Below are 26,797 nucleotides of genomic sequence, written 5' to 3'. Positions count from 1 at the left end.
ATCATTGAGAAACTGTTCGGCTCGGAGAGCTGAAATCAGATGTTTAAAGATGGCGCTCGAAAATGCAGAACGTGAATTCCCGACACTTATCGTGTGCGATTCTCATTTTTGCGTCAACTCTTACAATAATAAACTGCAGAGGTGGATTGAAAACGATTACAAAGATGACACAGGTGCCACAATAAAGCATAAATTGCTCTGGAAACAGGTAGCTCTTTTACAGAAAGAACTACAAAAGACTCACGTGATACACGCACAGTCTTCAACGTGATGGCGTTCACGTTGCAGGGAATTCATTGGCTAATACAGCCACAGTGGAAGCAACTAAACCGGCTTCCGTAGCCACAAAAAAGCGTACAGAAAAATACATAGACGGGGAAACCATGCTGGCAGTAAAAACGACCGTAAAGGGCGACTGTGCAGCACTGCCCGTGAACTATCCACTCAATTATGCATACGTAATCGATGCAAACTCCGTTCCTTTTGCTCGAATCCCTGGAGTGGGGGATAGGGTAATTCCAAACAGGGACCGGAAGGGCTTCCTATTACAGGAAGCACATATGGGATTGGGTTTGAGACACCAAACAATCAGGGACTCTCTGAGAGAGTTAGAATCAGAGTACTGGTGGCCAGAAATGAGTGAAGGCATTCATGAGTTTGCAAAAAACTGTGAAGACTGCAACAGAGATCGCAGTGGAGAACCGGCCAGTGTAGTGTCAGAAGCCATGATAGAAAGCATCAGGCAATCTATCCGCGATATCAAAAAAGAGAAGCGCGTCCCATTGTACATCGTTAAGGCTAAACACACTTAAAAAATATGGCCTCCAGCGCTCGGCTGACGCTAGAACGGTTATAAACGATCTGCGAGTCTTTATCGGCACATACGCAATTACCACGTTCCATTCTGACCAGGGTCCTGCTTTCAGTTCTCGAGCTTATAAGGAGGCCATGGCCGGCATGGGAATTGGGTTGCGGTATTCTTGTCCGTCGCACCCCGAAGGGAATAGTGTGGTAGAAAGAAAAAACCGAGACATAAAGCGATCTATAACAGCGAAGGTATTAGGTTCAGGCGCTGGGTGGGTCAAACATTTAATAAGTGTCCAGTCCAGTCTTAACAATTTGCCAAGAAAATTTCTAAAAGGTTTCAGCCCATACGAGCTATTGTTCGGAATTAGAATGAGAATTCAGGACTTAGTCAGGTGTCAGTGGTACAAGAAAAAACAACAGACTTTGACATCAAAGATCGTTTGGCTGTTTTAGAGGAACTGAATGAAACAAGAAAATCCTTAAGCAACATAAAGTTAAAACAACAGCCAGAGACCACTGACGAGGCACCACAAGCAACAGCCCCAGCAAGGCCTGTCTGGATTCCAAAGATTGGGGATCTAGTCAGAGAAAAAATCGCGGTGAAGAAGGAATTTGGGCCTTCTTACAGAAAAGCAGTACCTGTCTTGGCAGTCACCGGAACAAGATCAGTAGTACTACCACCCCTTGCTGGTAAAAAGGAGAACAGAGTCGTGTCTATCGACCTGGTAAAACCACAACCATGTGGCCTATAATCAACAGTAGGCCCAGTGGACTCCCAAGAAACAACAGAATACCCAAACTTGCAACAATCCAAGAGGTTCAAACTGAAAGACTAATCACATTCGATCAGCCTGCAGTGCACAGAGAAGGACTATGCAATAATGCCATGGAACTCGTGCCTCTTGAGACACAGATTGAAACAGTTCGTCAAGAAACACCAGTCTACAATAATGTGGCATCAGAAAGTGCTACCGAAAGACAGATTGAAAGACCAATCCCATCAATTGACAGAACTGCCTCTGGTTACTTCATCAACTTCGACAACTTCTCTGAAGATCAAAACGACCCCGAAGTGATGCCAGAAACAAAAATGACTTTTAAAGAAAAGGCAACGGAACTCTTTCATCAACTGAAGGAAATCTACCTTATTTCCCCTTGGTTAGAGTTCTGGTTCGGTCTAGGTGTATTTTTCCTCCTGCTTTGGCTCATCATGGTACTTTGTTTGGGAAAATTCATTGAGGGAAAATATAGTACAATGGACACAGCAAGTCAGAACATCAACCTAGTCCTCAAACCACACAGATCATCACACGTGAAGAAAAGAGAACTGTCAACAGTAAATGTCACAGCCATTCCAATACCTGGTGGGGTAGTATGGGAGAAAACTGACTATGAGATCTATGGTCCGGTCGAGATCCTGAAGTATCCTCATCAACTGAAGGTTTCCTTAAGTGACTTTGTAAAACCTAGTACATTCTCTGATGATTGGGACTTTAACAGTATTAATGACATGATGTCAGATTTAGTAATGTCAGCTAGATTTACAGAACATGATTATTTACAAGGTTCGTCTAGTTATGAACAGTTATTCTGCTACACACATTATGGCGATCATTATTTGCATAAATCTGCACAGCCTAGAAATGTTTTTAAGTATAATCAATGGGAACATTGTGCTACACCACCTAAAAGCAGTTCTAAAGCATTCTTTGAGAAATTCAAATACTTCTCAGTGTTTAACACCAGTGATGCAGAAACGTTTTATTACAAACTGTTAGATAAAACAGGAATGAAAACAATGCTGACAAATTCTAAATTGATATATTCAGAAGCATTTTATGACAAAATTATGACATTTGGTTTTGATTATTGGAAAAATAACATTGAAACGAAAACCATTTGGGGTACAAAAGATTGGCAGGTACAAGGCCTTGAAGCACTATTCAGAACCTGCATGATACCAGAACAAATGATGTTTTTAAATGACACAATTCACCAAACATCCTGTCTTGGCCTAGCTAAGATCAAAGAACTTAACAAACCCTCTATTCCAAAGCCAATACCTGAGAATGCAACAACAGAAATTGAGATAGACGTAACTAAAATTTTACATTTTAACAGAACACATCCTGATTGGAAAAAGTGGTTAATCTGGCCTACAGACACAAACAACTGTCAAGATAGATTCCTGAACAAAACACAGGGGTTAAAAATGACCAGACAAGACCCTAGATACTCCCAGAGACAACATCCAGGGATAGTAACAACATACAGTGTAGGGAAACTCTGCCTCGAATGGCTAGGATCATCCACACTGACTGAAATTAAGCAACACTTGTCTTTACTAAAAGATGGTGCTGATTTGCGCGATTTCATTCTTGGACCACGCAAACAGCGTCAAAAACGTTTCATAGCGGCCAGCATCTATGCTGCGTACAACGAGGCTTGGAAAGTCACACAAATTGAAACAGCTGAAAAAATACGAGAAATTGATCGTATTAATTTGGAAAAATCACTTTCTGTAGTGGACAATGGGTTAATGACTCTGTCCTCTAGAATATATTCGTTGGACAATATTGTATCTTCTGCCTTTGACATAATAGACAGAGACTTGCTAATGTTACAGCATGGCCAATCTCAATTACGTTCTATTGTACAATTAGGCTGGACGCTGAAAAATCTTCGTTCAGGCTATGTGCCTTGGCGTTTAATCAACATAACGTCATTATTTTCCATTTTTAACCTTACTGATAAACAAATCAGTTTGGCACAGAAAGGAGCAGACTATACAATCCTGAGCATCGAAAAACTTGAGAGATTACCATTGACAATGTCAGAGAGTCCTGTCATTGAATGGATAATACACGGAATTATCACTATTCCGATAACAACTTTCCGATTTAAAAAGTGCCTTGAATACATACCTACTGGCCAGTATGAACGATTAGGTAAAGGATATGTAAAATCAGAATGGAAATTACCATACACACATTCTTGCTATAGTGACAGCGACAGAAACGTATTTCTTAGTGGTGAAAATTGTAAACATTCACTAAGTGGTATACTTCTGTGTCAGGGTATTAATTTACACGGTACCTGTGAAGGTAATTCTAACAACCTTTCATGCCACCAGCTAGTCACACCTGCAACTCAGATAGAGCCCTTCTTTATGCAACTTGCTAACGGGAGTTACATTCTTAGAACGGATCACAGATGTTGTGGCCTTGTGCCAGGGAAAAGTTATCTAGTAAGTGTAACATCCATGGTCAAATGCTGTATGCAAGCATTGTTCCCGAGCGGGCTTGTAGACACAGAGACTCCCATCTGGCCTCGTCTGAATCTCTATTCTATACGAATTGATACTTTAAGCAAAATGAAGTCTGTGCTTTTACAGACAACAGTGCCCATAACGTCATCAAAAGAGACGTATGGTCTTCTAGTTGCAAGGACAGCTACAGAGGTTCATGAACTTTTATCAACAAATTGCCCCGTGCATTTCGAAGAAATGCTTAGCCAACTCCTTAACATGTCTAGTGCCACAGGCATCCCAGGCATATTTAAGACGATTTTTACGGGACTGCTAACACCGTTTCAAGCAATTCTGGGAATCGTTCCTAATTTTGTCCACTCTGTTTTTGGCGGCAAACCCCTATTTTTGGGACTTGTAGCAGGGATTTTATTTTTGACCCTCCTGCTTCGTTATGGCAAGCCACAGCTCAGACATGACTCCTATGGGAATGGAAGAGACAATCCTAGCAATCCACTACCGGGACAGAATAACTAGAGTCCTTGGATTGGCCAGGCTGAGAGATCTAAACATGACCTGGTTCCTTTCATTCAGACCTATATGGCAGAACTGTATCTTACCGGTACTTCGATGTATGCTATGCGGAGATGAGTGCGTGTTGGACATCTGTCTTTCACTTCCATCAGCAGTACCAATGGACGTCGATACTTTGCTCAGTCCGATAACGGCTCACGCATTGTGTTGTCCCCAGCGGCTACCAATCCTGATGACGGCATTCGTTGAGACTCCTGTGCTACGACTAGGTGGTAACAGTGGAGCGAGTGACAAAAGCAACATCACCCAGGTACGACCTTCTGTGAGCATGCTGATCCCGACTATGATGACAGCAATCATTCTCACACCTGCCAAGTTACAGCACTATCGAATTTGGTTGAACTGTCACCTGATTTTGTAGACCAATTCTTTGAGTCTGTCTGATATGATGTTCTCACCCGAACAGAAACAATAACTTTGGAGAAGCTTTCCGACACACAGCGTTCCCATGAACTCTGAATTCGGCCTTCAGTTTTGAACAACAAAAACTGCTAAAAGCGTTGGAACTCTATTTTCCCCGTTCAAGCATTAATTCTTTTGAATTGAACATTTTTTAATATTCACCCCTTTTTCTGGCACGAAAAATTCTTTGCTTAAAGTAAAAACTATTCTTAGAGAACAGAAGCTTCAAACTTCTATTTCTAAATACATCTAGAGACATAACAACCTTACACCAGCCTCTAACACATTTATTGCAATGCAGTTATATGTGATGATTTATCTCGCCCTTCTTCTGTTTCAGAGATATTTCATGTGTAATTCTTTTTGCATAATCGTTCATTGATTTCATATGCTATAATTTTTGAATGATTTCTATGCTTCAAAAACGTACAGTACCTAAATTTTCACGTATTACAATATACGCCTATTTCAAATGCATTTATGTATTTTGGGGTGGGCAATGTTACACATGCATCATATTGCTCTAGTTTTAGTAATTTGATGGGCATGAATTCGTGGAGTGGGTGTTGCGTGCTTATCTAGGATCCTGATCGATACTGTGACCTTATGCCCCTATTCGGCTATAAATCCATTTATTCCCTATATTGGCATAACCGTTCAAGTGCGATATTCAGAAACTCATCTCTGGCCTCACACGAACAGAGCCACATTCCAGAATAGCTTTCTCTGCCACTTCCTTTGCAACCAATTAGTGCAATGACAGAGCAGAAGTCACTATCTGAGATTCATAGATTAACACTCTGAGTTCTTCAACAAGATAAAAACTCAGCAAACCTGGAAATCCCCGCTTGCTCTGTTTTGATTAGTAATAGAACTCTAATGAGCACTGATAGACGATCACTTCCTAGTGTCATCTATATTGACGTCTTATGTCCAGCAAACTTACGTCAAACAAGGCACCTTTCAGGTATAAATATTACCAACGTTGCCTTAAGCAAACGCTGCTGTTTACGCTAATGCCATCGCTGATGCTAGCTACCATCTCGCTGCTGCTGAAGAAGCTGTCATGCTGATGACACCATAGCTGCTATCGCTACTGCTATCGCTGCTAACTAGCGAACGATGGTGTGGTGAACCTAGGAGCTGAACAGCCGTCCCCCTGCAAGAGCCCAGCAGATGCAAGCTGCCCGCGGACGCTATCCCTCCTCCTTCTCCTCCTCGACGCGCTGAAGAAGAGACGCTGCCTTTCTCCTGCCGAGAAATCCAGCTCCAGCGTTTCTGGTCTACCCTTGCGGGTGACTGGGATATCGAGCCCTGAGGGAGATACCAGACCATCATTCTATTCCAGAGGTATGGTGTTGACTAAACCCTTGAGAGAGAATTCTTGAAGCAAACCTTGGCAAAACCAACTTAACTTAAAGCTACTTACTTACTCCCCTCCCAAGTATTAGGCTTAGGTCAGGTACACTGGGGTAGGCGTAGTTAGAAGCACCAGTTGAGTATTTTAGCCTAATATATATATGAATGTATATATGTTTTATTACTTTTAAACCATTGTATGGCTAAGAAACCATATCAAAGCTTTTACAGTATTATTTCGCAATACTTATCTTACTGTACGTACTTTTTATAATAACAAGTCTTGCAATTGTGGCAATTCATTTCTCTTGTATGAGAAGAAAGACTGTTCAATAAATGTTAACCCTTTATTGACAAACGCCCGTCTCTCTATTCTCTACATATTGTGAAAGTAATCTGCACCAACCTGACTGAGTAAAATAACTGTCTATTGTTTCACACGACCCTAGAGATTGACTCTTGATCTGAGGAGCAAAGTTGTCATGTTGCACGGTTGTTGGAAAACTGAATCCCTTCTTGTCTGTGCCAGGGAAGCTGATCACTTCCTATTTCAGTCAAGAAAGTTTCCAGTGACCTCTGAGCTAGTTGGTAACAAACCCAATTAAGTTTAGCATAGTCAGTGGAGGCCTGGAAGATCCGCACTTCTACGTTGATACTACTGTTTGTTATTCCAATGCGCAGGGCCTATTGGGAAAATAGGAACTACGCTACACCCCAGTGAGTCTGAGAGCCTAGGTCCCAGCAAATCTCCTCACCGAAGTGAAAAGGAGAGCGTAGGTCCTGTTAAGCCTTCAAAAGGTGAGAAGACTGCCTCAGCCTTCAAAAAACCTTCTTCCCAGTCTTCTGAGAGGAGCTTTAAGTCGACATCGAAGTGGATATCGTCGACTATGACGTCGACGGGAGTTTCGTCGACGAAGGTACCGTCGACGGTGAAGGCGCCGACGACTAAGACGGCGCCGACGACGAGGATTGCGCTGACGACGAAGACTCTGCCGACGACAAAGGTTACAGTGTCACCTACGACGTTGGTGACAACGTCGACTGTGATGACAACGTTGACGGTGATGTCGACGACGACTGTCTCGTCGACAAGGGCATCGACTGACGACTCTGACGATGACGACGGCTGGTGTGTCCACAGTTTCCTCGTCGACGACTTCGACGACCTCGATCTCGTCGACGCATGTACAGCCGTCGACGACAGAACCGTCGACGATATTATCCTCTGAGAAAAGGATTACTATTTCTGTGACAAGAATCACGCCGGAGATGAGTTCTCTGAGGAGTGTGTCCCCCCCCCCCCCTACTGCCAACCATGCTTTTTCAAGAAGGGGAGTCGGAGGAGGAGGACCAGGACGCTTACAGCAATGCCAATAGTCCCTCCCAACTTCTAGTCAAGTGCCAGGAGACGGACTCTGAGGGTGAATACGTCCACAAGGGGATTGATTGGTCATCATCAAGCGGCCCAGTCGCAACATCATTCGGGCCAGGATATGGTGGGGGTGCCATCTTCTTTTCTCCAAGATCTGCATAACATGCTGCAGGACTACAAATCTAGGGCGAATAGGCCAGTTCAAGTCCCGGCGGCATCTGCTACACCTGCAGTGGTTTCGGCCTCGCCAGTGATGCCAACTTTACCGGCTCAATTTTCTCCTCAGCCTCAAACATCCTTCCAACAAGATTCCTCCGGCCTGTAAGAGGTCCATGATGATTCCTCGGATGGGGATCAGCAGTCGGATCATGACTCTATTCCTTATACTGAATATGATGAATATATCCTTGCTGATCCCGCTTCACCAGTCCCAGATCCGGAGGATTCCCCGCCAGCGGACATCGGGGGGCTTCCATCAGTTGATGGAGAGAGCAGCTGACAGATTCAAATTGGCCATGCCTAAGGTTACTACTGATTGTTTTCTATACGATTTCAAAGAGCCTTTTAGGAAATCGACAATATCTATTCCTATCGTGGATCATTTGTGGAAGGAGGGCCTTAAGGCCATGAAGAACCCGGCGACGGTGGTCCCTGTGCCGCCGCGCCTGGACAAGAAATACAGGGCACCCGATGATTCCGTTATCTCGCAGGCAGTGCAGAGAAAATCCAGTAACCCCTCTGCTCCCTTAACAGCTCCACCGGACAAGGAAGGGTGGAGATTGGACAATGCGGGGAAGAGATTCTCATCGATGGCGAGTTTGCTAGTACGGGCTGCTAATGCCCTGGCGAACTTGGGGAGATATGACCGCCAGCTTTGGTGTGATATCGCCCCGTACATTGACCAGCTGCCTCCGAAGTCTACATCTGAAGCAAAAAAGATCTTGCTAGAGGGAGAAGCGACTTCAATGGAAATCATTGACTGTGCAATGGACATTGCAACCACAGCGTTTCGTTCCCTGGCAGGGGCGGCAGTCCTCCTTCGCCAAGGATGGCTCAAGGCGACTTGGTTCCGGCCTGAGATCCAGAACAAGGTCCTTGATCTCCTGTTTGATGGTGAGGCATTATTCGGGAAACTCATTGACGATACACTCCAAGAAATAAAAAAGGACACGGAGACTGCCAGGTCCTTAGGGACCCTTCAATCCCGCAGGTCTCCTTTTAAGGGAGCCAGAGGCAGAGGTGGTACCCATAGGGGGTCGTTCAAACAACAGCGCTATTCCTCCACGGGCTCAGGTTCCCAGCAATACCGTCAGCCCTATCAACAGCGTCAGGGCCAGTCTACAAACTACTCTAGGCCTTACAATAAGGGGAAACAGGCTGGACGAGGACGGGACTCGTCAAAGCGCCAATAGCGGCCTCTTGGCTCTTCCTACTGGACCCTCCTTCAAGAAATCATCAGTTGGAGGCAGGGTTACCAAATACCTTCAAAACTGGTCCAGGATAACATCGGACCGTTGGGTGCTCAACATCATTCGGGAAGGGCATACTTTGGAATTCACGCAAGTCCCTCCACCCAAGCCCCCGGCAGCCATTCCGTCGAAACACCAGCGTCTCCTGCGGCTCGAGGTCCAACAGATGCTCCGGAAGGGAGCGGTAGAGCCGGTTCCCTCAAACCAAATGGGACAAGGATTTTATTCCAGGTTCTTCCTGGTGAGGAAAACGCTAGAAAAATTGCGCCCCATTTTAGACCACAGGGATCTCCCTGTCCTTCCAGATGGTCTCTCTCCAGGACATCCTGAAGCTCATCAATCCGGCGGATTTCATGGCCACGCCCGATCTCGAGGATGTGTATTTCCACGTTCCGATTCACCCAGCACACAGAAGGTTTCTGCGATTCACAGTAGCCAAGAGCCATTTTCAGTTCAGGGTTTTACCCTTTGGACTCCGCTCAGCCCCGAGAATTTTTACAAAGGTGTTGGCGCCAGTAGCAGCTTTCCTGCGAAGGAACCATTTCCAAGTCTTCCCCTACCTGGACGACTGGTTGCTGAAAGCTCCGTCCAGGGAGGCAGCGCTGGAGGCTGTTCAAGCTTGTGCGAATTTGTTTCAGAATCTAGGCCTCACTCTGAACAACGAGAAGTCCTCTCTGGTCCCGTCCAAAAAGGCTCGCTTCCTGGGGGCTCTCTTGGATTCAAAGCTCTCAAGAGCCTTCCCTACTCTGGAAAGGAGGGAAAAATTACAGACCTTGGCTCGGGACTTACGGGCAAGAAGGTGTCTTTCTGTACGCTGATACAAATCTCTACTGGTGGTGATTTCATCCTGTATTCCCCTGATTCCCCATTGCAGACTGAGAATGCGTCCTCTGCAGGAGGAACTGGACAATCAGTGGCAACAGGTCCACGGTTCATTCGAGGACATGGTGACGGTCACTCCAAGGATGAAAGACGTAACCTTATGGTGGACAGATCAAAACAACTTGTCCCAAGGTCTATCCTTCGTAAGCGACCCGTCCCCACATGTAGTGACAACGGACGCGTCGTTGGAGGGTTGGGGAGCAGTGATGCAAGACCTACATGTCACCGGTCATTAGTCGCCCCAGGAGAAATGTCTCCACATCAACCTTTTAGAGCGGAGGGCGATAAGACTGGCTCTGCAAGCTTTTCTTCCTTGCCTGGAAGGTTCTCAAGTGCTTATCAGGACGGACAACACCACGGCCATGCACTATGTGAACAAGGAAGGAGGAACCAGATCTCGTCCTTTGTCGCAAGAAGCTCAACAGATCTGGGAATGGGCGATCCTTCAGAGGATATCGCTGAAGGCAGAACACTTACCAGGGGTCCTAAACGAAAACTCCGACAGACTGAGCAGGTCATCCTCAGTCAGCCACGAGTGGGAATTGAATCCGACAGTTTTGGAGGAGATCTTCACCCAGTGGGGCAGGCCGGAGATCGATCTTTTTGCCACTCCGACCAACAAGAAATGCCGGTCTTACGCAAGCAGGCTTCACCATCGAGGTTCTCTGGGGAGTGCGCTTTCGATAGCATGGTCGAGGACATTTGTCTACGCTTTTCCTCCTGTACCTCTGATCCCACGACTTCTCAGGAAAATCAAGGTGGAGCCGTGCAGGATGAACCTGATAGCCCCGGCTTGGCCGAGGCAGTTCTGGTACACGGAGCTCCATCTGTTGTCAATAGCTCCTCCCCTTCCTTTGAGGGTTCTGCCGGATCTTCTCACAATGTCCGACAGACAAATTTTGCACCCAGATCCACAGTCGTTACACCTGACTGCATGTCTCCTGAGCCGCAAGAGTTTATGAACCTGCCCTTATCAAGAGAGATTAAGGAGGTTCTGTCCCAGGCAAGGGCTCCTTCAACGAACAGGACTTACCGCCTTAAGTGAAAAAGATTTTGTTGCTGGAGTAGGAACGAATCAGGATAAAGGATAGCTACAAGGGATTCTGTTTTTAATCTTACTCAATTATTTTTCCGATTCTTGGTTCTTACAATAGAACCTAATGTATCCTCAGGATAACTAACCAAATTTGTTAAACACTTTTGTAACAAAACAATACATTCATTATTGAAAAAGGTAAAAAGGCACACAGAAGGGGAAGGTTTATGTTTAAAAGAATTGTTTATATTGATATGAATCACAAAATGAATTAATGGGGATGAAGGTTGAACAAAACTATACAGAAACCATCATGAATAGCAACAAATAAATATTAAATTGACAATTCATAACAGTAAGATCAACTCCAATAAGTAGATAAGGAAACCAAATTCACAAATGTATCTTGGTGTCCTATGGCAAGAATGCCTGGGGAGATGATGTTTATGTCGACGTTTCGGTCTTTTGGGCGGTCATCAACAAGACCATCATCAGGACTAGATTTTTTGAAAATAACCCCTTGGATAAACCCAGAGAATATAATGGGTCTTTAGGTATTGAATGATGTTTCAATCTGAGGTGGTTCTGGATGAAAGCTGATTAGATAACTTGTGTAATCAACGTTTGTTTCTTTGAAGTGGGCTCTTGTACGGCTAATTCGAAGTAATTTACACAAACGGAACTGCGAGACCTGGATCAGTAGCGGTACGTACAAGCACTTTCGAGAGGTCAGCGGTTTGTAAGAATAGGTCAATCTCGCTAACAATCTTATTTAGATCGCCAAATCTATATTCCGAAGTAGCTAGCAGAGGCTCATCAATCACTCCTAGACCAGCGCAAGTGGAATCGAGAGTCGTCTGACTTTAAATTACACTTTAGGTGAAGGAAAGAAAGCATTGATCCTTTCACTTCCAAGCCTCATCAGATCCTACCTTATCTCCTGTCCTTGGCTAAGTCGGGACTAGCCCATTCATCGATTAAGGTCCATTTGGCTGCTTTATCAAGGTTCAGAAGGACAGGGTCTGGTCCTTCCTTGTGGTCTGCCAGGATTATCAAGCAATTTCTTAAGGGCTTGTTCAGGGTCTATCCACCAGTGAGACCGCCCCCTCCTACATGGCATTTAAATCTAGTCCTTTCTCAACTCATGAAGGGCCCATTTGAACCAATCCATCGTTCTGACATGAAATACCTTTCGTGGAAATTGGCTCTCCTTGCTCTCATGTCGGCTAGGCGTGTTGGAGAATTGCATGCTTTGACCATCTAAGAACCTTTCCTTCAATTCAATAGAAACACTGTGATCATGAGAACTAATCCTAGGTTTATGCCTAAGGTTCCTTCGGATTTCCACTTGAATGAACCGGGCGTTCTTTCCTCAACCTACTACGCCAGAAGAAAGAGCATTGCATTCGTTGGATGTGCAACGGTGCTTGAAATTCTATTTAGAAGGTACTAAAGGTTTTTGTAAATCTTCACAGCTATTTGTTGCCTTCGGAGGTCCAGGTAAGGGCCTTCCGCTATCCAAACAGGGTGTTTCAAGATGTATCACGAGTGCCATTCTGCATTGTCACAAGGCTGCAGGAAAACCTCTAACTGGAAAGATCCGAGCACATTCCACAAGATCTGTGGCTTCTTCAACAGCCCTCTTCGCGGGGGTACAGATTAAAGACATTTGCAGAGCTGCTACCTAGAGCAGCGTTCACACCTTTTACCAAGCATTACTGCTTGGAATCCCTGCAACAAGATGATGCGGCAGTAGGACAGGCTGTCCTGAGGAACCTCTTCCACTGATGGTGAGCTTTCCTTTCTATCCCACCTTCCGTTTTACACATTTTGTATCTAATGTCATGTTGCCTATAGCTATAATTTTATGATGCAAAATGGGATTTTCTTGCTAACTGCTTGCTACTCTGATACAAAGCATGGGGATCTATGAAAGTTCCAATACTGGGGTAAGAAAACAAGTTACTTATCTGTAACTTTAGTTCCCCAGTATTGGTAACTTTCATAGATTCCCATGCGCCCACCCACCTCCCCGAGGAAAGCTCAGCCTTCAACAGATATGGTGTCTAAGTACACAACGGCTACGAAAATCTGAGGCACTGAGGTTCCTTCAGGAAGGTTCTAAGGGGTGAGGCACTTCTGATTGGCTGATGCCTAAGTTTGGTCTCTTTTACACAAAGAGGGTGATATGCTACAAAACGGAATGAGGCCTAGGCCTTTTTCCTTTGTCTTTTGTACCTACAGCTATGGTATTTTTGTTACCGAGACTCCCATTCCGACGACGGGGAATGATACAAAGCATGGGAATCTATGAAAGTTACCAATACTGGGGAACTAAAGTTACAGGTAAGTTACTTGTTTTCTTGCCCTTTATTTCCTTTTTTCTTAACAGATGTTTTTGAAAGATGTTTCTTTTCACTTGTATGCAAATGTAGTGGAAACTTGATTGAAAATTGGGTGCTTTTTAGAAATAGAAAAACAAATATTTGACTATGGTACCCTTTTTAATAGGCTGCAGAGATTTTTATTTTTTTAATTTTGCACATTTCTCTACTGAAAAGTCCATAAGCATGTGTACGTTTTTAGGTCGAGCAGACCTACATTCAGTGCGTAAGCATTGAAGGTGTCTGCTTTAGACCTATTGTCACCCGTATTTAGGAATGGAGACACGAGTCAGACACGCGCTTTTGCAGTCTCAGTTTGATCGCTTGCGCAAATGAACTCCCAGCCCCTGCTTTCGCTTCGCTCGCATACATTAACGGCGCACACACACACACAGACACAGCCAGCCCCCACCCCTCTGCATGCACTCACACACACTGCATACACACACTCACCCCCCCCTTACCTCACCAGAGACACACACACAAGCGCACATACACACACGCACGCATACAGAGACACCCCCTCCGTCGCACACATACACACACACACACACACACACACGCGCGCGCGCACACGCATACACACACGCCCCCCCGCTCCCGAATACAGTCCCACTTACCGCCAATCCGGTGTTCTGTAGCCTCGTGGGACTCTCCCTCGGGCATGGGAGCCCCGCCTCACCGCTGCTACTCGGGCCAGGAACTCCGTGGGCGCTGATTCGCGCACAAGACGGTAGTCCCGCCCCCACGCTAAGTTTCGTTTTCATGAGTGCGTGTGCACATCTCACCCAGTTGTTTTAACTACTCGGGCATTTACCTTCCATGATTTCTTTCTATTTGTCACTTCTCCTCTTTCGCCTTATATACATTTTCTTTTTCCAACCCTGATGGCCCATCGGCAATGCACGCCCTTCGCCCTCCCCCACCTCACCTATTTCTTCTATATTGGGAGTTTTTTCACACTCGCGAGCAACTCTCCTACGCTGATGCAGATCTGCATTCCCCGCAGCAAGGGTAAGCCATTGGGCTTATTACAGTTACGGCTGCGTTACCCCGAACCTTGGTTTCACATTCCAGCCTAGTCCGGCATGCCCGTGTCCCACTCCATTTGTGGCAGGTTTGGTGACCGACTACTCACTTATCAGAAATAGTTTTGGCCTCTTTTTAATAACAGGCGGGGTCTCTTCTGCTTTCTCTGACATTTTCTAGGCGCAGTTTATGTATCACCCTTTCTCCCTCCTTCCCTTTTTTTCCTTTTTTTTCTTATTGTTACGTTACATCACCGGCCTCTTTTACACATTTGGCTGTGTTGCCTCTGGTTACATAACTTCCAAGAGGCCATACTACGATGCGTTCGGGTTGCCAAGCAACGAACACAGCTTCCACAACCCGTCTTTCGTTTTTACAATCCTAGCGTTGACCGGTCGTTAGGCAACTCTGCGCAGTTTAGCATGACGTCCAGGCCAGCTGTTTTGACGTCAGTGAAACGCATAGCTGCTTTCCGCAGCGAACAGCACTCTGGTTTTGGCTTCTCGCCAACTGAGTCTGTCTTCACCATCCTTCTAACTCTCATGATGCTTTCGCATGCTTTCCTTTTCCTTTTCCAATATATAAGGAGTTGTGGCATCCCCAGCCTCACTTCGCTTTTTGCGACAAACGCAGCTACGACTTTCTGAGGTAAGCTCGAGACGCTATGTTTTTTGTTGTATTTCACGCTAACACCTGCACCCCTTCGTTCCCCCGCAGCACCAGGGATTACACCGCCAACCCTGCCGTAACTGAACAGTCATTTCTGCCACAGGAGCTTTTTAAGACACACTGCCAGCGCTTTGCCCTTACCTGTACCCTGTCCACTTACATACAGACTCTGCTTTAGCTTCACCAGCCTCCCCGCTGTGCTTAGGACTATTCACCCCCTCACAGGTCGCAGCTCCCTGTATCGTATTACGCGACCCTGTTGGCGCTCGTTTCACATCATTTTCTCTATTAGCTGCACATGCAGCAGTATTCCGTGGTGCTCGTGTTTTAGGTCGAGCAGACCTACATTCAATGCGTAAGCATTGAAGGTGTCTGCTTTAGTCCTATTGTCACCCGTATTTAGGAATGAAGACACAAGTCAGACGCGCGCTTTTGCAGTCTCAGTTTTGACCACGGGAGCGCGCATCTTAGCCGCGCTTGCGCAGACTAACTCCCAGCCCCTGCTTGCGCTTCGCTCGCATACATTAACGGCGCACACACACACAGACACAGCCAGCCCCCACCCCTCTGCATGCACGCACACACACTGCATACACACACGCTCCCCCCCTTACCTCACCAGAGACACACACACAAGCGCACATACACATACGCACGCATACAGAGACACCCCCGCCGTCGCACACATACACACACACGCGCGCACACACATACACCCCCCCCCCGCTCCCGAATACAGTCCCACTTACCGCCAATCCGGTGTTCTGTAGCCTCCGCGGGGCTCTCCCTCGGGCATGGGAGCCCCGCGTCACCACTGCTACTCGGGCCAGGAACTCCGTGGGCGCTGATTCGCGCACAAGACGGAAGTCCCGCCCCCACGCTAAGTTTCGTTTTCATGAGTGCATGCGCACATCTTGTTATCACTTGTTGTGTGTTCCAGTGCGTCACTGCTTCTTTTGGTATGGAGAAGACTGGCTCGCGCACCCGAGACTGCAGCCAGCCAGCACTGAGCCGCAGATGAGTCCGTCATCAGAGAGGAGGGTTGGGTGATGCTGGTCAGGATGCCACCATGGCCATACCGGGTCAGGCCTGTGCTGGGCGATGTCATCAGGGGTCAGTGGGGTCACGCAAGTGAGTTTATCAGGAGAGCGAGTTACGACTTTTCCATCCGATCCCATGGGTTGCTGGGGGCAACCAGGGACGGGAGCAGCGATGAATTGCCCTAAGAAGGAACCATGACTCTGCAATGACAAACAGCTACTTATCATTTTGTTTGCTCTGTGATAGCTGATGCTTTACCATTGCCAAAATGCAAAAACAACCTTTAACGTTGTTTTTGTGGTGGTGTCTGTTGAGGACTTCTTCACACAAAGTGTACTCTGCCTGGATTTTACAGTAGAAGGAACCCGGCTTTATCTAGTGTTTTTTAATGCAGTCCCGCTTGCTTTGAGGTGAGTGTTCTGCATTATATATTTTTTTAATGAATAAACTTTTACTTAGCTGCTTGTTCCCGCATTACATCTGTTTCTTACCATCTGCACTGTGTGTTACCGGACTGACTCCCAACCTTAACGCATGCAACGCATGCACAGCACCACCTTTGAACAGCCCACCTCTGCATTGTATTGTCACATTTGTGAAGGCGAAGAATGTTTTGTGTTCTAAAGACCGAGATTAGCCCTTGTAAGCCATTCTAAAACACGAAGAAATAAAGAAGACCTTGTATACATAATGCTGGTTGCCTTGTGCATTAGTCATAAAATAAATATTATAACCTCTGACAGACTTTGATGCTGCTGTGGAATTAGATCTCTCTTTCAATGTGATATTTTAAGCACTAACATTTCTTCAGAAACACGTAATATTATAATTGTATTATAATATGGTATTCTAACATTGTAGCTGTATATAGGAAAGTGGTGAAAAATCCAACAGGTAGAGAGCATTACGGACCATAACGAACATTAAAAACATTAATACATTCAATAACAAATTATACAACATGCTGTGCGTGCACACGGCACTGGACTGTTTTATTAGTTTCCTGTTTTGAAATAGCTCAAACTTCCGTCGGTTTCTCAAGGAGCGTTTAAAAGAAAAAAAAAAGGTCATGGGGTAATTTATATTTCATTGGGATGTACCACTCTTTCTTCTGCTCTTCATGACGCTTTCAGTGCAGCCAGCCCTTTGATGTCCATTTATTGAACAGCAATTATCAATGTGTGCACACAAACTTTGGCTGCTGTGCATGCCTCGGCAACGTGCAGCTGGTTGTGATTCAATGTACGCAGGAAACTGTTATTCGTGATAATGTTTTATTGATATGTGTTGTGCAACTTTTTTTCTTGTTCTCCAGGATGGCCAGTTCTTGTGCATCCTCCTAAGTTCCTTCCCTGCCTTTCTCGCCCCCCCTCAGCCGTCTTCTTCTCAGACTATTTTCCGATTTTCTCGGATGTCAGACTTCTTTCTCTATCTATCGCCCTCTATCTATCTATCGCCCTCACTCTAGCTATCTGTCACCCTCACTTTATCTATATATTGCACTCGCTCTTTCTATCTGTCGCATCACCACAGCATCATTCAGCACCACCACAACATCACTCAGAGCCACCACAGCATTAATCTGTGACTAAACATAATCTTCACAAAAGTTATTTACCAAAGTTTAAGCTATTGCCATTATAAATTACAATAACTTTTATTTACGTATTAATTATTAAAAAACGCCATTGTTGTTTGTAATATCAATACATCAAAGTCACGTAAATACAACACATATTGCATTACAAATGCTATAGGTGTCACATTTGCGAAAGTTAAAACTATTGACATTGTAAATAACAAAGCTATTAATTTAGCTATTTTCAAAACCAACACATAAATACAAAATGTGTCATTTACAATACCAATAGCTCAAACTTTCCTAATGTGAGACCTATTGCATTGCAAATGCTTGTTATATATGTGTTTGAAAGTATTCCGGGATCCTGCATGTTGACCGGACAGTTCACTGCTTATGACTTTTGATGAGGATTCCCTGGAAAGGAACTAGAATTACTGGTAAGTAGTTTTTTCCCTTCCTATTGTTACTGGTTACTTAAATAATTTCTGCTTAAAGAATCTAAACAGTGTTTGTAATATTGTACTTTTTCAGGTTGTTAACCCTAAAACAGACGAGCAGCGACAAAGACTACAAGAAGCCTGCAAAGATATTCTGATCTTCAAAAATCTTGATCAGGTAATATTTGGAGACCAACAAATGGCAGTTAATTGTGGCAGTGTTACTATTAGAATCTCTTCCTCACCCATTGTAGAGTCTGTTGAATCGAAGCCTCTAATTACTTTTTTTTTTTTTAAGGGTTATGGACATAATTTCTTCATTACCATAGTGGGAGATTTCAGGCATAATTGTTGTAACCTGCAGGGCCTTGATTTTTTCAGCTGCCTGCAGTAGCTAGGCACTGGCATGACAATGTCCTGGAATAGTTTCTATAGTTTTCCAAGAAAACAACAGTTTGGTTTGACATGGACACAATGTAAATTACGTTTTGTATGAAGAAATGATAAAGCACATGATTCCTGGGTGCTCCCCAATGGAGAGCGAATAGTGTATAATGATGCGATGGAAAACAGTCCGTCCATGTGTCAGTCCTGAAGAGCAGTGAAACCAAATGAGTGAGAGAGCCTTTTCTGGAAGACATTGAGTGTGTTTAAGCGCCATAGTTGTACATTGTCTTTTTTTCCTGCAAATCCGTATCAATTCTGCATCTTGGGTTTCTCGCTGATAGTCATAAACGTAGCATAGTCCCACCTGCAATCTGCATGTGGGTACTCAAATCCCCCTCTCTCCCCCCAATGCAAGGTTACAAGGACATTCTAGATAGGCTCCCATTTCACGTGTACAGAACCAGAGAAATTCTGCAGTTATCTGAGCTAACTATAACATACTTACCAGCAATTGGCTACTTTTGACTTCACATAAATCATCATTCATGACCTGGTCAGTGACCTCACTAATGGCATCACCGATGACATTCAGCGAGTGTGTTTTTTAAAAATGTGAGTGTTAAGCATATATTTATACTAATCAACTACAAAAGTTTAATTAGTATACTAGGTGTACTACTAATGAGCTATACTACTTTTAACATATATGTGAGTGACTGTATTCATGTGTGAGTGGTTGTCTGAGAGACTATATGGGTGTGTCACTGGCTGTATAGGTGGGTGTGGGTGTGTTAGTGGCTGTATGGGTGAGTGAGTGACTGTATGGGTGAGTCAGTGGCAGTGTCAGTGGCTGGGTGGGTGAGGGATGTGAATGACTATATGGGTGAGTGAGTGAATGGCTGTACGAGTGAGTGACTGGGTGTGCAAGTGTGTATTATTGAGAGAGTGGTTCTGAGTGGGAGTTTGGTAAATTAGTTGGTGTGTGAGTGGGTGTATTATAAAGTATGTGTCTGTGTGGATTGCTGCATGGGTGATTGAGCAGGTGTGTAAGTACTTATATGGATGTGTGAATATGTATGTAGGTGGTTGGGTTTGTGTGTGTTATTGGTTGTATGTGTGAGAGTTGGTGTGTGAGAGGCTGTATAGATGAATAAGTGGATATGTAGTAGCTGTATGGGCGAGTGTGTAACTTAGTGGCTGTATGGGTGAGTGACTAGGTGTGTGAGAGGCTGTATGGGTGAGTGGTTATGTGAGTGGCTGTATTGAAGAATAAGCTGATATCTGAGTACATGTATGGGTATGTGACTGGTTGTGTGGGTGTCTGAGTGGGCATACAAGAGGTTGTATGGGGTGTTAGAAGGTGTGCGAGTGGTTCTGTGAATGATGTAATCTGTGGTGTCATTGACCATGTCATGAGTAAGGTAATATGTGAGGTTATAAGCAATCCATTGCGGGGGCGTAAGTTATAGTTCAGTTCAGGTAGTTATAACTACTGAATTTCTATGGTTTTGTACAAATGAAATCTGAGCCTATAACTTCCCTGTAACCTTTGTTTTTTTCAGTGACGTTCTAAGGTTTTTTTAATTCTATTTCCTAACTATAATATCCCTATATCCTTTGATTTTTAAAGTGAATTTCTATGATGTTTTAAAAGTATTAGTTGTGTTTGCAGAGTGGTGGAGAAAGGGGGTGGACCTCAGACCAGCTCTTGGCAATACCGATGTGTGGCACTTACTGGAGGTAACAAGAGGGGTTCTTGGACCCCAAGGGATCCTCAGCTTCCAAGAGGACTAAATCCTCCAACCAGGAGTGGTGAGGAAAGGTGGCGGGGCCTGTGACCAGCTCTCAGCACAGTGGGACTTACTGGATATAACAGGAGGGTTTGTTGCCCCCCAGGGACCCTTAGCAGCCAAGGGGACTATATCCCCAACAAGTTGTGCGTCAGAAGGCCCCTTTACAGAGTGGTTGCAAGCCACAGCATTTCTCTGCTCTCACTTGCTGGAAGCATTATTTGCTGAGGCCTGTCAGGAGTGGTTAAAGCTCCTGCCAAACCAAAGCAAACAGCTGGTTTCCTAGGGCCATTATTGGTTCCAGGAGGGTGTCCCTTCTTTGAAGTAGGCGACCTGCCTCCAACTTCCAATGTAAATTTGGCCCCGGGGAGTTTGTGGTCCCCAGGGTTGGGGCAGGGGGTCCGCTCCTCACAACAACTAACTATAATATATTCCCGGGGAGGTGGTGGTCCCTGGGGCATTTGCATGGCCTACCCAATTTGTTTCTTAAATATGGCCCTGGTGAGGTGGAGGTCCCTGGGGTTGGGTTTCTGAGAGCCCACCCCATTTTTCCCACACCATTAACTATACATGATCCCTATGGAGGTGGTGGTTACTCCAGTATTGGAACTTTCATAGATTCACATGTTTGAATCATTCCCCATTGTTGACCCCAGTACATCAAAATAGCAATGCAAGGCTAGTACAAACTAGAAAACTAGGCCTAGGCCCATTTCAGTTGTGTAACCTATCCATCTTTTTTTGTAAAGGAGACCAAATAAAAAAAACAACCAATCGAACAACCCCACCCTCTAGAACCCTCCTGAGAGAATTTCAGACCTTCATATTTTCTACCGCTCGTTGTGCTAGGGATTCTCCACTGAGCTCTGCTCAGTTATTTCCTTCATTATTTTCTTGTGAGGTATTTTCCTGCACCATTATTTCACATTATTCTAGAACTTTGTTATCCACTAGTCCTGATGTCAGACAAGGAGGAAGAGTGTGTTTTAGAGACTGTGCCCCTGCTCTAAGAAAAGACAATGTCGACGACCCTCATAAAGACTATATCTACTGCCCATATCCTAACCACAAAGCCAAGTATTGTAAGGTATGTCGTACCTTCTCCACTATGACTCTGAGGGATCGTGAGGGGCGTATTTTTATTTGGCTCCAGAAGTTAAAATCCAGGATAGATCCCATTTCTAGTGAAGAGTGAAGACTCCTCATCTTGCCCCAGTATTGAAACTTTCATAGATTTCCATGGTTTTGTATCATTCCCTGTTGTCGGAATGGGAGTCTCAGTAACAAAAAATAACATAGCAGTAGGTACAAAAGAGAAAGAAAAAGGCCTAGGCCTCATTCCCTTTTGTAGCAAATCAACCTCTTTATGTAAAAGATACCAAACTAGACATCAGCCAGTCAGAAGAGCCTCACCCCTTAGAACCCTCCTGAAGGAACCTCAGAGCCTCAGATTTTCTACCGCACGTTGTGCTAGGGAGTCTCCTTTGACTTCTGCTCAACATCTGATATTCAGAAGTTCAGTTTTTTTTCTTCAGGTTTTCTTCAGATTGTTAGCTGATCCTTCCAGGATGTCTGACAAGGAAAAGAAGGCCCTTTTCAAGCCATGTTCCACCTGTGGCAAGAAAAGACTATTCATTGAGGATAAGCATAAAGGCTGCATCTATTGCCTCTATCCTGATCACAAGGCTGCGGACTGTAAGATCTGCCGCACCTTTTCAACCAAGACCCTCCGGGACCTTGAGAGTAGGCTTCTGACATGGCTCCAGAAGTTGAAGTCCAGCAAGGATACTGTCTCCAGTGACAGTGAGGACTCTGCATCTGCGTCTTCAACAAGAAGGTCAGTCAAAAGGGGTAGGGGTTCCCCTTCTCCTTCTGTGGAGCATCCTTCTAAGGCCTCAAAAAAGACCCCCAGAGAGTCTGAGAGCCAGGGTCCAGGCGAATCTCCTCACCATGGTGAAAAGGAGAGGGTAGGACCATCTACGCCTTCTAAGGGTGTGAAGACTGATCCAGCCTTCAAGAAACCCTCTTCCCCATCTTCTGGAAAATCTGATAGCAGTTCCAAGTTGTCGACTATGAAGGCGTCGTCGACGGAGGCTCCGTCGACGAAGAAAAAGAAGCCTAAACTGAAACTGGTTTCGACGACGGGCTCGTCGACGGGACCGTCGACGGGACAATCGACGGTGACGGGATTGTCGACGAGGATGGAATTGTCGACGACCGTTACAACAGCGTAGATGAGGGAGTCGCCGACAACGGTGACACACACACCGCACACCACCCCATACCCACAATTCACACAAATCCCCTTAGGCCCCCCACTCTGAGCAACAGAAGTTCCGTCCCCAATAATCTCAGAAAAATCCCCCTCTCTCTAGAACACTCGTCCACCCTCCTCACCCCCAGACTCAAATGCATCCTACTCAACTGCAGATCGGCCCCGAGACACTCCTCCGACATCGCGGATCTCATCATATCAATGGATCTTGACCTAGCCATACTGACTGAAACGTGGCTAACTGAAAGTTCTACACCTATAATGGACATACTAGTCCCCCTCAACTACCACATCATCAGACTCGACAGGTCCGGCAAGACGGGCGGGGGAATCGCATGCATTTTTAGGAGCAACCTCACGGTTACCAAAGTCACCTCCCTCTCCCTCACTTCCTGTGAACTCTTCTCCCTTGATATCTCTAGCGAGGGCAAACTTGTTTGCTCTCTACATGTCTTCTACCACCCGCCCGGGGACAACCTCTCCTTCACCCAACAACTCATGGACATGATCTCATCCAACGCTGGTCGGCAGACCACTCAAATCTACCTGGGTGACTTCAATCTCCACTGGAACGATCAGAAAGACGCAGTGGTGAATAGTCTCAAATCGTTCCTTAATGCGCTTGACCTCGTCCAAATCTGCAACATCCCGACACACGACAAAGGCTCGATCCTTTACCTTATCATCGCCAAAGAGAACACTACCCAACTGGGGGAGATCCGACCTTGTGAATGGTCGGACCACCATATTATCACTTTCTTCATCAATGAAAAAATTAAACTTAACCCGGCTCAACCCACCAAATCCAAGATTTGGAAAAGGGACATGAAGAATCTTAACCCTAACTCTTTGCCTCCCCACACCTGCAGTCTCCTCCTTCCCCCTTTGGGCGCCTCCGATGTTCAATCATTGACCGACCTCTACCTTGATTCTATGAACTCAATAATCAATGAAGCCGCCCCCCTGCAACTGAAGAGAGTCTCCACCAAGAACTTGAACCCCTGGTATGATGGTAGACTCAATGAAGACAGGCGCGCTATGAGAATGGCTGAGCGCACCTGGAGATCTGACCCCTCAGCACTGCATCTTAAAACGCTTAAGAACAAGAGAAATGCCTACTTTAGGAAAATCAAGCGCTCGAAATCTGACTTCTTTAGCCACCCGCTGGACCAAGCAAAAAACCGACAGAGAAAACTGTTCGAACTAGTCAAAACTCAAACCAAGATGCAACCCTTACCAGCAAACACCACACCAAGCGATATTCCACACTGTGAAGACTTCTCTGCTTTCTTTAAACTCAAGACCGATAACTTACGATGTGATCTCCTCATTGATGCAAGCCGATACTCCAGCCACATCAGCATGATCACCACTCAACCTAAGAACAACACATCATGGTCATCCTTTGACACCTACTCTGAAGAAATAATTCACAAACTGCTCTGCACCTTGAAGCCCTCTAATCACTTCATAGACCCCCTACCTGCCAATTCAGTAAAAGACTTCACCCCCCTCCTCCTCCCACTCTGGACTAAAATCATTAACAGCTCCCCTCAGCAATGACTCATCCCAGACTCCCTCAAGGTAGGGCAAGTCACGCCTATACTCAAGAAACCTACAGCTGACCCGGCTGACCTACACAATTACCACCCTATCACTAATATCCCCACATTGGCCAAGCTGCTGGAGAAATGCGTACAACTCCAACTGACAAAACACATTGATCAGTTTGACCTCCTCAACCCTCATCAATCAGGCTTCCGAGCGAAACACAGCACGGAAACAGCTATGACGCACATAATTGATGACGCCCTCCAAATCCTTGATCGCAATGATTCCTGCCTCCTCATCCTTCTTGATCTCTCCTCAGCCTTTGATACTGTCAAACATGAGAACCTACTGGAGTTGTTATATACCAGAATGGGTGTATCCGGGACTGTTCTCAAATGGTTCACTTCCTCCCTACATAACCGGTCTCAGAAGATCAAGATCAACAACGTACTGTCCTCAGTTGTACCTGCAACTCTAGGCGTCCCACAAGGATCTTCCCTATCCCCCACACTGTTCAACCTCGTCTTGGAACCTCTCACCACCGTGCTGCAAGCATCTAATGTACACTTCCATATGTACGCCGATGACACTCAACTGTACCTCAAACTACAATCCCCGGAAGACATCAGATCTCTGAATTCCATACTCAGTAACACCCAATCATGGTTGGCCGATAATCACCTCAAACTAAATGCTCTGAAAACTGAGTTCCTTCTGATTTCACCTCCTGAGAAAATCGCCATCACCCAAACCTGGCTCAATCATCTAACTGCCCTCAATGTCCAACCCACTATTGTGGAATCCGCGAAATCCTTAGGCATCACACTTGACGCCAACCTCAATATGCAGCAGCACATTAGCAAAGCAACTAAAGGAGCTAATTTCAAAATTAACACAATGAGGAAACTTAAACCCTTCCTCCCAGCTAAGGACTTCCAAACTGCTGTACAAGCCCTAGTCATCCCTCGCATAGACTACGGAATCGTGGCCCTCAGCGGACTCCCCCTTACAACAATCGCTCCCCTAAGAGCCTCCCTGAACGCTGCAGCGAGGCTCATCACTGGTTCTAGCAAACATTCGCATATATCCCCTGACTTGAGATCTCTGAACTGGCTGCCTGTTGAAGCCAGAATACAGCTGAAAATTGCTTGTATGACACACTCGGCCGTACACCACAAGTCTCCCAACTACCTCACTCAAAAACTGACTATATCTGGTGGTGCGAGATCCAATAGAAGCACTAAAAATCTCCTACTGAAACCTCGAAGATTCCGGAAGGAAAAACCATACAAACGCTCCTTCTCAGGAATGGCACCCAGGATCTGGAATGCACTCCCTCCTGAAACAAGACTTATCTCCTCCTCTGCATTTTTTAAGAAGGTCAAAGCCATCCTTATGGCCAAGTTCACATGAACTCTATTACTGCTGGATCTAAGACTTTGCACCGTTTGTGTATTATTGGCACCTGATTGTTTATTTGGTATTATATTGTTACTTGTTTGCTACCCTATTTTGCTACTCATTCACTATCTACCTCTGTATTGTACCCAATAGGTGGTTTAATTCACCCTCCTGTTGCCCCTACCCCTTGTTTCTGTAAAGCGCTCTGATATCTGCCAAGATCTTGTTCGCGCTATATAAAACTTTGAATAAATAAATGAATAAATAAATCGAGCGAGGGGGAGTGAAGGAGGGGGTGTGAGTGAGAAGTGAGGCCAAGCGCACGCTGGCGAAGCCTCACGCTTGATTACCTCACATGCATTGGGGACAATCCTCGCTTGGTCAAGAGTTTGTTTCAACTACTATATGTTCGAGCTATTAATCCCTACGGGATGTAATAGCTCGACCTAATAATCCCTGTGGGATGTAATAGCTCGACCTAAAAATGACCCTGCTTTCTCCGAGGCATTTCTGCCTCGCTTCTGAGAAACGTGGTCGTGTCGCTTTTGCCTCATGTAATGTAACGTTTGCTTTTGTAATGTGTTCACTTGTACTGTTCTCATGTATCATTACTGTTCCTATTGTGAAGCGCTCTGACACCTTCGGGTAACATAACCCATCGCTCTAGTATAATCAGCGCACCCAAGATAACCGTATATCCGCTTCTCCCCTTCTTTTATGGGAAAACGTGTGGGTTTTTTATTACTGGCACTAAAAAAAAACATGCCGTGGAGATGGCAACCCGATTTCCACCCCAGAAGAAGCAAGACACACGTGATGATTAACCCGTACGTGGGTGGGGACGGTTTTTAAATTACAATCCGCACTCATGGACTGAAAGATGAAAAGGGTTTCCGCTCACCAAAGGGACGAGGCACAATGCATCGCCTTCACAATCCTCCGGAGGATTAATAGATGAAAAGCATGCTATCTTTGAATGTCCCTACATCCGAGCAGAGTGAAACTTTTTTCAATGTAAATGACGATTGTTTTGGGCTACGTGCAGCACTATGCAGGGCACCAGGTTTTAAATTCCTCCGCACT

At 45.3% G+C, this 26,797-nt stretch overlaps 1 protein-coding gene across 1 annotated transcript in view; it reads left to right on the top strand.

The window, feature by feature from the left end:
- PRKAR2A (protein kinase cAMP-dependent type II regulatory subunit alpha) overlaps nucleotides 1-26,797 on the top strand; it is a 711,046-nt gene that overhangs the window by 308,895 nt on the left and 375,354 nt on the right. The window contains exon 4 of the mRNA XM_086939313.1: nucleotides 18,405-18,488. Within this exon, the coding sequence (XP_086795439.1) occupies nucleotides 18,405-18,488 (84 nt within the window). The remainder of the gene's footprint in view (nucleotides 1-18,404; nucleotides 18,489-26,797) is intronic.

The sequence above is a fragment of the Lissotriton vulgaris genome, chromosome 9, assembly GCF_964263255.1.
Source record: "Lissotriton vulgaris chromosome 9, aLisVul1.2, whole genome shotgun sequence".
In the NCBI taxonomy this organism is placed as follows: Eukaryota; Metazoa; Chordata; class Amphibia; order Caudata; family Salamandridae; genus Lissotriton; species Lissotriton vulgaris.
The sequence above is the reverse complement of the archived record's forward strand: the minus strand, read 5'-3'. Positions and strand labels throughout refer to the sequence as shown.